General features: G+C 38.6%; 1 protein-coding gene across 4 annotated transcripts in view; it reads right to left on the bottom strand.

The window, feature by feature from the left end:
* Positions 1 to 622: 622 nt before the first annotated feature.
* The window catches only part of LOC5564815 (inositol 1,4,5-trisphosphate receptor), a 125,204-nt gene continuing 112,495 nt past the window's right edge, over positions 623 to 13,331 (bottom strand). For all 4 annotated transcript variants that reach the window (XM_021842234.1, XM_021842236.1, XM_021842235.1 and 1 more), the window contains 3 exons: positions 2,828 to 3,583; positions 2,606 to 2,767; positions 623 to 1,930 (listed from right to left, as the gene is read on the bottom strand). In XM_021842234.1, coding sequence (XP_021697926.1) covers positions 1,844 to 1,930; positions 2,606 to 2,767; positions 2,828 to 3,583 — 1,005 coding nt within the window. In that variant the 3' untranslated portion in view covers positions 623 to 1,843. The remainder of the gene's footprint in view (positions 1,931 to 2,605; positions 2,768 to 2,827; positions 3,584 to 13,331) is intronic.

Raw genomic sequence — 13,331 nt, 5'->3', positions numbered from 1 at the left:
ATCTGCTTCGCAAATCTTACGCTTGAGATTTTGATGCAAAATCAACTCAATCAACTCAACCCGTAAAAAATGATTCAGTCGCAAAATCCGGCAAAAACTCGTGAAACACGATTTTTGTTGTTTACGTTAGAAAGGATTAACATAACTTTAGCAGACTAACAAAAAATTATTGCCGTGCGTGAGTAAACTGTGGAAATACGAGACAATGAGTTAAAAAGGTGAGCCAACTCATCCATGATATTTTGACTGCTGAGTTGCATGATTGACAACTCACGCATGAAAAATCTCAAGCATGCGTTGTGAGAAATTGAGTTTTTCACAACACTGATCGGCACACCCAACAGCTAATCGTTAGACTTCGCCAAGAAATTAACATTTTCACAAATATCAGTTAGTTTATGCCCATTAGATGCATTTGAAGTCAGTGTTGGCCTTAAGTGTTCGGAATATGAGTCAAAAGGGTACACAAACACGTCGGAACACTTTAGGGACACTTTAGTGAATTTTCAAAATCCGATACCCTGTTCTCAAGCCATTTCGTGACATACAAACACCATTCCATTCTTAGTAGTATAGGTTGAAGAATTAGGGATTTCTTTCTTTTTTGTATACAACATAACACTTTCAATAGTAGGTACATACTTTGAGTTACCGTATTCGTATAATGTTCAGTAATCTAGAAAGGTGCTAACCACTATCGAAGGAAAACTGTACAGTTTTCGCCCGAGACTTCCCCATGCGAAATTAATAAAAATTACACTACGTAACAGTAACAGCATTTTTCTTTCTTCTTCTCCTCATCTACTATGTAGTCGACCTATTACTAAAATGAAAAGTTACCGTGCTCTATGAATCTAGGCAAAAGTTTGATTTAGTTGGTATGCAATAGAAGCGTTAACGATGTAAGTAGCATGAGATTTTACGTTTTGATTTGTTAGTTCCACAGTTCATTAGGATGTTCTTTTGTCGGATAGCAATGACGCTACGCGTAAATAAAATAGTTCAAAGCTATGGAGGATTAACTTAATTTGAAAAAAAGAACATAACTTTGTGCTTACAGCTAATTGTTAAAGTAAATTTTGATAGAAAAATGTCAGAAAACTAATTCTAGGAAGAGCAAACAAATATCACATAGCAAAAAAGGAATTAATAGCTCCAATGTAAAGGGTTAGAGACATTCGATGTGAGAATGATTTTTTACGGGAATGCTAGAGTAAGGGACACGTGGCACAGTTCAATAGAATTAAGCTTGATTACTGATCGTATAAAAGGTATTGTCGTCGCTGATAAGGTAACACATTAGCAATAAGTGAGTTTCTAAAAGATTGTTTACGAAAAACCATAAATCTTTCTAAAGGTTTGACTAAAATTCGTTGGTAAAGTACAGTCTAAGAAGTACGGGTAAGTCAGTTAGTAGGTGGATCGAAATGTTGCTAATTTTAGTACATAATTAAAAAAGACATTTACAAACGTACATTGCATATTTGATATTGACAAAATTGTTAGTCTGCCGTTTCAACTTTACGTATGACAAGTGCACTAAATTGCCTATATTTCCTATAACAATATAACATCAATGATACTCAAGTTTGAGCTTCCTATCTGCTGACTAATCACAATTTGGAACAGTGCATAGATTCTATGTTGAACATTACTCAATTAGAGGGATCACAATACCAATCAATGCACGTGCCATGTTAGTTAGACTCCATACCTAGGTGATAACATTTCCAAAGTTTTACCTAATTTACAAAAACTATAGACTTTATACACAATAAATGCCACAAGACTCTCTTCAATGGGGTGTCCATCTTCTGTTCTAGAGATTTTCGGAGGGTGAACATCAAATTTGCGGATAGAACTGGTAGGACGTTGACGTCGTCGGATTCAACAGTGCGTGACGTTGGCGTTGTTTCCTCTGTTCGGTCATCTGAAAAGGGTATGTGTATAGATAAGAATTTTGACACGTTTTAGTTGATGTTGATGACAAATCAAATAGGGCTGATAGCAGATATCTGCTTTGATACTTGGTCTTCAGAAGCTTCAGGAATTCTTTTAGTGATTTCTCCAGATGTTATCTTCTAGAATGCTTCAGGAATTCCTGCAGGGATGCCTACGAAAATTTCTAAAATCATTTCTCCCAGCAATTCGTTCTGAAATTTCTCCAGGAATAGGATTTTTTTTCCAGAATTCGCTCCAAAAAATTCTTTAGTTTTCCAACTCAACTATAAAGTGCCTTTGGAGCCGGCCTTCTGAACTCAACTAGAGTCAGTAATTTCCACAAGGATTATTTTAAAATATTTTTCAAGTGTCCACCCATCGTTCCAGTTGAATCTTTAGGTGATTTACAAAGCTTTCCACAGAATATCTATGCACATCAAAGGCTTACTAGCTCATAAACGCATAACTGTTCCATGGAAGATACATCAAACATGAGACTGACATGCGATTATTGACAGTTATACTGGATGTTTAAAAAAAATCGTTTAGGGATTTTACCAGGAAACGCAACAGGAATTCCTACGTCAATTTGTACAGTTATTCTTTCAACCGTTTTTATAGAGATTCCTTCGAGAACTCTATAAAAAATTTAAACTCAACGTACCTTGTTTTCCAGTTCCATGATTTGAGCAGTCAATTCCCGTACGGCAATGTGGTTGGTTTCCAGCAAATTCTTGAGACTTCTCAGTTCGATCTGCTCTCCGTCTCCATCGACAGCTGCCAACGACATGGCGCGCAACCGTGGGAACCAGTCTTGAATGTTTGCCTGAAATTAAGATGCAACATAATTACATCTTCAACAAGGGACCGATCGAAGTCAACCTACCTTCACCATGGCATGCACATAGCTCTCCGGTCCGGTGAACTCCGTCGGATCCTTCACCTTGACCAGCACGATGAAGTACAGATAGTGCCACATGTTGTGCTCGTTCTTGATGTGCTCCTCGAAGCTGACCGTTTTGTTATCAAACGCGGATCGGTTCAGCCCACATATGAAGCAGGTGTTCTTCAGAATCAGCTCCTTCTGCTGCTTCTCGCTTCTCAGATCGGCAAACGTGTCGATGATGACACCGAAAATCAAGTTCAACACAATAATGATGACGATGAAGAAGAACAGTAGGTCGTAAATGACCCGCGGTACAAAAAGGGTTTCCTTACGACTGGGTGCCCGCAGAATGTCTCCGATACCGCCACCGTTGCGAAGGCCCTGATTGAGCGTGGTAATAATGCACATGACCATGGAATCACAGCCTCGTTCCTTCATCTCGTCTCCACCTCCTCGATCACCGGAATCATCGGACTGCGTTTGGGTACAGTACGGTTCACTGCCTTCGACCAGAGCATCCGGCAGCATGTGACTTCGTTCCGGTTCGGTACACCTGGTGATCTCGGTCTCGGGAGCTACGTACTCTTCATCCACTGGGACGAGGAAGTCATCCCGGAAGAACATATACCCGATTATTGAGAACATGTACACCAGAATCAGGGCCAGAACTGCGGTCAATATGATAGACCGGCCATTTCGAGTCACTGACCGTATCACGTTCAGCAGAGTTTCCTCTCGGTAAACCACGTCGAAGAGCTGAAAAATTATATGGAGATTAGCACATGATATTTTCAAATTTGATTGGAAGAGGAATACTGTGGTTTATAAATAAAATACGTTGGCTTAAATCAGACCTGCTCAAGGCACTCGAAGTGTTTCAAAACATTTTTCATATCTGGCTCCTTTTGCAGTTCTACCAACTTTATTATTTTAGCTTTCCAAGACAAATTATTACCGTGAAGGCCCCTAACTCTGCGCAGCTCCTAACTCTGCGCACTTTCACCAAAATCCACCAAAATCTGGTAAAATACTTAAATTTTTGTTCAAAATTTATTTTTCATATATTGCTACAATAGTAATAAAAAAGCACACGAAGAATTTAATTGACAAATTTACGTTTGTTACTTTAAGAAAAAATAAAATGGCTTTGAAAATAATGAAAAACTTCCAAATTGACTGCCCGTTAGCAAAAATGCTAAGGGAGTACCACATCACTTAAGTCATTTGAAGCAAATTAAAGAGAATATATTTTCGATTTTTAATACGTAGGCTCTAGTTTATTTATCGAGCAATCATCACTGATAAAGTGCAACTTATTTTCCCTCCATTTTCTTATTCTTCTTAAGTGCGCATAGTAAGGAACCATTTTTCAACTATGTTCCTTACTATGCGCAGCAGTTATAAAACGTTATTTTCAACATACAATCAACCCTCCATAGGTCGATATTGAAGGAAACCATTGACTTGTCGACACCATCGAGATATGGAATAGAAATACTTTGGAAAATTGTTTGAGAGGACCATCATGGTAAGGGAAGATTAAAAAATGACCTCCATCATATTCAAAGGATTTCTACACTCCGTCCCCTCAATCCCCTGTCGCGATTTTTACAGTACCTAATGCATGCATTGTCACATTTTCATAGACTCCACCTGCCCGTGAACTATGGACGTAATTTTTAAATGCTCCCTAACCATGCAATAAAATAATTTTGATTTTTTGTATAGTTTCATGACTCAATATCGAGTAATGGGACATCGAGGTTTAATCGCATTTGCAACATAGAAACGCCAATAAAGTGCTGTTATTGATCTGCAATAGGAATCGTTCATTAATTACGTCACGCTTATACAGAGCGGCGATACTTTTCGATTGAGTGATGAACACTACATTAAGAATGGATATACCCTTACGCTTAAACTATTCTTCGTATTTAGTAGAAATGTTCAGGTTTCACATATAGCAAACCAGCACCAGGTTCTTATTTATTTTCTTCAAACCCGGATCCGACCCGAATCGAGACAATAATTTGATACTAAACCCGGACCCGAACCGAAGAAATGTTTTGTTTTATATTTGCTAGTGAAAATGCATAAACAGTCAAAGCTTATTTTCCCTTACACGCCAATTGTGAACGCAAAAAAAGACATAGTTTGTACCCTTTGTGTATGTTGGTTTAGGTTTTAGAAAACTAAGTTAATTACATGTTTTGGAAATCATATGATGATTTCGATTGTTTTGAAAGTTGCACTTAATGGCATTCAATTGAATTATAGATAAAATACACTTCACTTAGTAAATTTATGTTAGAGACATTCCACGCTCCACTGGGGACGTAAAGCCGTATGAAGCAAGAAAATGAAGAGAAATTTGGAGTTTAAATGCTAGTAATGCTATTAGAAAAACACTTCAACTGTTATAAAGAATTTATCGAGTGCGCAGAGTTAGGAACCTAAATGCGCAGAATAAGGAGCATTGCAAAAATCAGTGCGCAGAGTTAGGAACACGGACACCCTTTAGAAAAATTAAAAATTTGCAATAAAAATCATTACTTAGTGAAGCTTTTATATTTTTTCCTTATACATAAGATCAATAAGTATTTGCTTCCAAAATTTCAGAATATTGTTTTTTGTTTTCAATTAATTACAGCTGTTTGAAATTTGAAAAGCCTTAAGTGCGTAGAGTATGGGGCCTTCACGGTACATCATTAGATTTTTAAATCATTATTTTTATCTATTTCGAACATTTACAATTTACAATATTTTGTGATTCTTCTTAATTAGCTTGATTTAGTTTTCAATCATTCAAACGATTTATTTTCGACAAAAAGCTTGTATTTATGAAGATTATTTTTTATTGTGCAATAGGCAAAGTAAAATATCAAGCTCAGATGTAGTAATCAATAAAAAGTTATAGACCAAACACAATTTTTGTAAATAAAAAGAGGACTGAGAGAACAAACTTCTTCGAATTCTGTAACAGGATTTGAAAATGAGTCATGGTGGGGTTTTGACGGAGACCTAAGGACAATTACAACTGCGCAGGATTCGTGCAAAATTTGGGAGTTCATTCAAAGCCAACCATGGGCATGGTTACTAGATGAGACTCTGACAAAATTCTGAAAATAATTTTTATGAAGCCATAGACAACAAACTCACTGGTTTGTAGACAGAATTTTTCAAAAAAATCAAGACTGAAATTTGAGAAAATATTGAGTACAATTTGCATAGAATCTCCGGCAAGATTTTCAAAGAAGCGAATATATATTTTCAATCTCTCAGATCTATCCGCTTTCATTTAATTTTTGAAAATTTTGAAATTGCTGTGCCAGGAAAATGTACCGTTTTGACTCATATTCCGAACACTTAAGGCAAACAGTGACTTCAAATGCATCAAATAAGCATAAATTAATTAGCTGATATTTTCGAAAATTTTAATTCCTTCACAAAGTCCAACTGTTAGCTGTTTGGTTTGCTCATAAAATTGTTCATTTAAATTTGTTAAGTATTGTTTTTACGTAAAAGTATGGAAGTCCATTTTGATTCAAATGCCGAACACTGTGTTCATTCTGTCTCATATTCCGAACACCTTGATTCAAATTCCGAACAGCACGTATAAATCACATTCAAATGAATAATTTCGCAAATAAATTAATCTGAGCTAGTTCTACTGGTCTCAAATTAGAGAATCATCAATTAAATCTCAATTAACTGCCATTTCCTGGTAATTGGATGACATATTTCAGCGAAACATTTCAACCAAATCGCCATACAAAAACCAAGTGTTCGGAATATGAGTCTGTTCGGATTTTGAGATAAGACGGTATCTAAGATTTGGCCAGCGATAAAAAAATTGGGGTAGGCCTGGTTTTAATAGACAATCTGATGGGAAATCTACGAAACAAATAGTAAAGATGAGCGGTTGAATTCAAACTTACGGAAATTTATAAGTCAAGTCTATCAACTATAATAGCTAAGATACAATTTGCGAGTACCACAATATACCTTTTGGATGAGAACCGTGATACCCAATCCCTACCCTGCCCATTCTTTAAAAAATGCCTTTTAAGATTTCGCAAAACCTTTATTCCGGAATTCCCTAAAAAAAATCAGAAAGAAATTATGCAGTAAACCCTAGAAGATATTATTTAAGAATTTGATGCTTCTGTAATGTTTATGTGAGAGACCAGTGAAAGTCATTAAGTACTCTGCAGTAATATAACAACGGGGATGAACCAGCTTCGGGCTGAATTTCCCCATAATAAAGAGTTAATCAATCAATCAGTAATATCACAGGATTGTTAAGAAAACTCTGGCAGAAATCCTGAGAGAAGTTGGAGAAATGGACTGATTTTTGGTAACATTACTTTGGTATTTTTAGAATATTCAAGAGTTGCTGGTAATATTCTTCCAAAAGTCCTGCTAAAATCTGAAAGCTCTGCAATGTTTGGAGGAGATTTCGCCTAGGAATTTGTAGAGGATATAATGGAGATTTTTTAAGAAATATACAGAAAAAATAAAGTTCAATCACACTACAATTGAATACCGTAAATATGGGTGAAATTGATCACTTTTCACGGTTTTTCTTGTCTGATTTCTATAATGTTGACAATGCCAAACAACTGAATGCAGGAAAACAAGTATGAAGGTGAGCCTCATTGACTCAAGTACCGACATTTTCTAACGAATGCAACTTTAGGGCTGAAAAATATGTCTTAAATACAAAATCAGGAGATCTCATTTCGGGGTGAAATTGATCACTCATCAATGCCATTATTGTTAGTTTTCCAAACAACTTTACATAATAAATTTGAGCTCCCTGAATCCGAATATGCTTGTCAAACTATTAACAATACAATATTTATAGAAATAATGAATGTTTAAATTTCAAGAATAACGCAGAAAACGCCTAAATGTATGCAATTTTCTAAGGAATTTCCTTATATATAACAGAAATTCAATAATTTTAACCAAATCAACGAATTGGTACGAGTTTTGGTTATGAAATCTAGTTTGGGGATATATCTTAAGTATCCTCACAAACTTTCAGGATTATACCAGGTCCAAATCCTTGTCTATCGTCGAAATCTATGAGTTTATCTGCAAGAATTGTAGCGGCAACTTTAGGGAAAACATATTTAACATCGGTTGGCAAAGAATACACAATGAATCGTTAGAGGAATTATTCAATGAATCGAACCATTTTACCCCATCATTGGGCCATGTTCTTCTAAATCATAAACCTTATTAGTGCGTTATGGTCTAATTTGACCAATTTTAAAAGAAGTTGCTTAGATGATATTTTTTAATGTTATGATTTTCCAAAAAAAAATCCCCGTTTCAATCAAAATATCATTTCAATTCGTAAATCATTTGGAGATAGGACCAAAAACACATACAAGGGACGAATGACCCTCGGGGGACCATCAAACAACAGCAACTGAAAACACATTTGCATCAACCGTTTGTACAAACAAAACGTCTTTATTTTGACTGAAATTAAGGCAACTCAATCAGTACATCCATGAAACCGTTAAGGTACCGTGGGGCAAGTGGGTAATGGATTTCGCATAGTTCGCATGTCTGGAACGCATTATCGATCATCACATCCGTGATGTTTATTTGGCAAACATGCCTCTTCATGTGAATCAACATGCTTACCAATCTGGAAAGTCCACTGTGACTCTTTTACACAAAGTTGTATACGATATCGAGAAAGCATTCGCTCAGAAGCAATCGTGCTTGGGTGTTTTCTTGGATATTGAGGGTGCCTTTGATAACGTGTCTTTCGATGCCATATTGGAAGCCGCACGAAACCATGGGCTACCTACAATGATTACCAATTGGATTCATCAAATGCTCAAAAACCGACATCTCTTCTCGACATTGCGTCAAGCAGCGATTCGAAAATTGAGTGTTTGCGGATGCCCCCAAGGGGGAGTCTTGTCACCACTTTTGTGGAATCTCGTAGCAGATACGCTATTGAGGCAACTCAATAATTGCGGTTTTCCAACTTATGGATTTGCCGACGACTATCTAGCTCTGATAGTTGGTATGTGCATAAGCACCCTATTCGACCTGATGCAAAGTGCTCTTCAGGTAGTCGAGAGTTGGTGTCGCCAATATGGCCTTTCGGTTAACCCGAATAAAACATCTATTGTTCTTTTTACGGAAAGACGAAACCGCGATGGAATTCGACCTTTACGTCTTTTTGGCACTGAGATTAATGTGACTGATCAAGTAAAGTATGTCGGAGTCATTCTAGATTCCAAACTTTTATGGACAGCTCACATTGATTTCAGAGTCAAAAAAGCTTGTATGGCCTTCGGTCAATGCCGGCGAACCTTTGGTAAAACTTGGGGCCTCAAACCCAAATATATCAAATGGATTTACACAACAGTTGTTCGACCAATATTGGCATATGGATGTCTTGTGTGGTGGCAAAAGGGCGAAGTGAGAACAATCCAATCAAAATTGGGCCATCTCCAAAGGATGTGCTTGATGGCGATGTCTGGTGCGTTCTCTACAACTCCCACAGCAGCGCTCGAGGCCCTTTTCGACGTTGCGCCACTACACATATATCTTAAACAAGAAGCACTTTCTTGCTCTTACCGTTTATGGGTACTGGATCTACTGGAGAAAAATCCAGTGAATCGTAGATCTACACACACTTCGTTGTTTCCACTTTTGGTGAATTGGGACAAAATTGTCCTTGCTCCAAGTGATCTCACAATTGCTTGTAACTTTCCTTACAGGACATTTACCACACAATTCCCTTCACGGGAAGAGTGGACGTCTGGCTATTTGGAAAGAAGTATATCAAACAATATAGTATGTTACACTGATGGCTCCCTTCTTGAAGGTAGAGCTGGTGCAGGAGTATATTCTCGTGAGCTAAGGTTGAATCTGTTTTACTCACTTGGTAGAAACTGCACCGTTTTTCAGGCGGAAATATTTGCTCTTATGTGTGGAGTGCAATCAGCACTTCAACAGCGCGTAATGGGTAAAGTCATATACTTCTGTTCAGATAGTCAGGCTGCTATAAAAGCTCTCGCTTCGGCCAACTCAAGGTCGAAGCTTGTTATCGCATGTCGAACTCAAATTGAGGAACTGAATTCAGTCAACTCTGTAAACCTTGTATGGGTACCTGGCCATTCTTCCATCGCTGGAAATGAATTGGCTGATGAGCTAGCTCGCGATGGAGCATCGCATGACTTCATTGGCCCTGAGCCGGCTATTCCAATTTCGAAGTGCTGGGTGAAGCTTAAGATAAACTCTTGGGCGGCAACTCAGCACAAGCAATATTGGAATAGTTTGGAGTCGTGTCGTCAAACAAAATTGTATATTACTGAGCCATCTCCAAAGGTGGCGAAGTATTTAACAAATCTGTCAAAGCAGAATTGCAGTCTCTTGGTCAGAGCGTTGACAGGCCACTGCCGACTCAACTATCACATGGCAAATATTCAGCGTGCTGACTCATTTGTGTGTGATAGTTGTGACTCCGATTATGGAACTTCGTATCACCTGATATGTAACTGTCCAGTTTTTGCGCAAATGCGATTCCAATTACTTGGCAAACACTTATTAAGTGAAACTGAATACAGAAGCCTGAATCTTCAGGACATCCTGTTATTCTTAACCCGCTGTGGTAATGAGCTATAGGCTCTCTTTACGCTCATGCGTTTTGCAGTGCCCTTTTTAGGGCGCTGTTCGAACCCATTGTGGTATGAAGCTAACATGCTCTCATTTCGCTTATGCGATCTTCCCTCTTCAAGGGACCCCACTCCTATTTCCTCCCATCTTTCCCTTCCCTTTCCTCTCCCATCGGGTAGATGATGAAATAGGCTCAAATATGGCGATGGCACAAATCTCCCAACTGGTGGGGAACGTGCCTTTGGAGCCGGCCTTCTGATACCTGATCCTCACAAACTTTCAGGATTATACCAGGTCCAAATCCTTGTCTATCGTCGAAATCTATGAGTTTATCTGCAAGAATTGTAGCGGCAACTTTAGGGAAAACATATTTAACATCGGTTGGCAAAGAATACACAATGAATCGTTAGAGGAATTATTCAATGAATCGAACCATTTTACCCCATCATTGGGCCATGTTCTTCTAAATCATAAACCTTATTAGTGCGTTATGGTCTAATTTGACCAATTTTAAAAGAAGTTGCTTAGATGATATTTTTTAATGTTATGATTTTCCAAAAAAAAATCCCCGTTTCAATCAAAATATCATTTCAATTCGTAAATCATTTGGAGATAGGACCAAAAACACATACAAGGGACGAATGACCCTCGGGGGACCATCAAACAACAGCAACTGAAAACACATTTGCATCAACCGTTTGTACAAACAAAACGTCTTTATTTTGACTGAAATTAAGGCAACTCAATCAGTACATCCATGAAACCGTTAAGGTACCGTGGGGCAAGTGGGTAATGGATTTCGCATAGTTCGCATGTCTGGAACGCATTATCGATCATCACATCCGTGATGTTTATTTGGCAAACATGCCTCTTCATGTGAATCAACATGCTTACCAATCTGGAAAGTCCACTGTGACTCTTTTACACAAAGTTGTATACGATATCGAGAAAGCATTCGCTCAGAAGCAATCGTGCTTGGGTGTTTTCTTGGATATTGAGGGTGCCTTTGATAACGTGTCTTTCGATGCCATATTGGAAGCCGCACGAAACCATGGGCTACCTACAATGATTACCAATTGGATTCATCAAATGCTCAAAAACCGACATCTCTTCTCGACATTGCGTCAAGCAGCGATTCGAAAATTGAGTGTTTGCGGATGCCCCCAAGGGGGAGTCTTGTCACCACTTTTGTGGAATCTCGTAGCAGATACGCTATTGAGGCAACTCAATAATTGCGGTTTTCCAACTTATGGATTTGCCGACGACTATCTAGCTCTGATAGTTGGTATGTGCATAAGCACCCTATTCGACCTGATGCAAAGTGCTCTTCAGGTAGTCGAGAGTTGGTGTCGCCAATATGGCCTTTCGGTTAACCCGAATAAAACATCTATTGTTCTTTTTACGGAAAGACGAAACCGCGATGGAATTCGACCTTTACGTCTTTTTGGCACTGAGATTAATGTGACTGATCAAGTAAAGTATGTCGGAGTCATTCTAGATTCCAAACTTTTATGGACAGCTCACATTGATTTCAGAGTCAAAAAAGCTTGTATGGCCTTCGGTCAATGCCGGCGAACCTTTGGTAAAACTTGGGGCCTCAAACCCAAATATATCAAATGGATTTACACAACAGTTGTTCGACCAATATTGGCATATGGATGTCTTGTGTGGTGGCAAAAGGGCGAAGTGAGAACAATCCAATCAAAATTGGGCCATCTCCAAAGGATGTGCTTGATGGCGATGTCTGGTGCGTTCTCTACAACTCCCACAGCAGCGCTCGAGGCCCTTTTCGACGTTGCGCCACTACACATATATCTTAAACAAGAAGCACTTTCTTGCTCTTACCGTTTATGGGTACTGGATCTACTGGAGAAAAATCCAGTGAATCGTAGATCTACACACACTTCGTTGTTTCCACTTTTGGTGAATTGGGACAAAATTGTCCTTGCTCCAAGTGATCTCACAATTGCTTGTAACTTTCCTTACAGGACATTTACCACACAATTCCCTTCACGGGAAGAGTGGACGTCTGGCTATTTGGAAAGAAGTATATCAAACAATATAGTATGTTACACTGATGGCTCCCTTCTTGAAGGTAGAGCTGGTGCAGGAGTATATTCTCGTGAGCTAAGGTTGAATCTGTTTTACTCACTTGGTAGAAACTGCACCGTTTTTCAGGCGGAAATATTTGCTCTTATGTGTGGAGTGCAATCAGCACTTCAACAGCGCGTAATGGGTAAAGTCATATACTTCTGTTCAGATAGTCAGGCTGCTATAAAAGCTCTCGCTTCGGCCAACTCAAGGTCGAAGCTTGTTATCGCATGTCGAACTCAAATTGAGGAACTGAATTCAGTCAACTCTGTAAACCTTGTATGGGTACCTGGCCATTCTTCCATCGCTGGAAATGAATTGGCTGATGAGCTAGCTCGCGATGGAGCATCGCATGACTTCATTGGCCCTGAGCCGGCTATTCCAATTTCGAAGTGCTGGGTGAAGCTTAAGATAAACTCTTGGGCGGCAACTCAGCACAAGCAATATTGGAATAGTTTGGAGTCGTGTCGTCAAACAAAATTGTATATTACTGAGCCATCTCCAAAGGTGGCGAAGTATTTAACAAATCTGTCAAAGCAGAATTGCAGTCTCTTGGTCAGAGCGTTGACAGGCCACTGCCGACTCAACTATCACATGGCAAATATTCAGCGTGCTGACTCATTTGTGTGTGATAGTTGTGACTCCGATTATGGAACTTCGTATCACCTGATATGTAACTGTCCAGTTTTTGCGCAAATGCGATTCCAATTACTTGGCAAACACTTATTAAGTGAAACTGAATACAGAAGCCTGAATCTTC

This window comes from Aedes aegypti, chromosome 2 (genome assembly GCF_002204515.2).
Source record: "Aedes aegypti strain LVP_AGWG chromosome 2, AaegL5.0 Primary Assembly, whole genome shotgun sequence".
NCBI lineage: Eukaryota > Metazoa > Arthropoda > Insecta > Diptera > Culicidae > Aedes > Aedes aegypti.
This window is presented reverse-complemented; position numbering and strand designations above follow the sequence as displayed.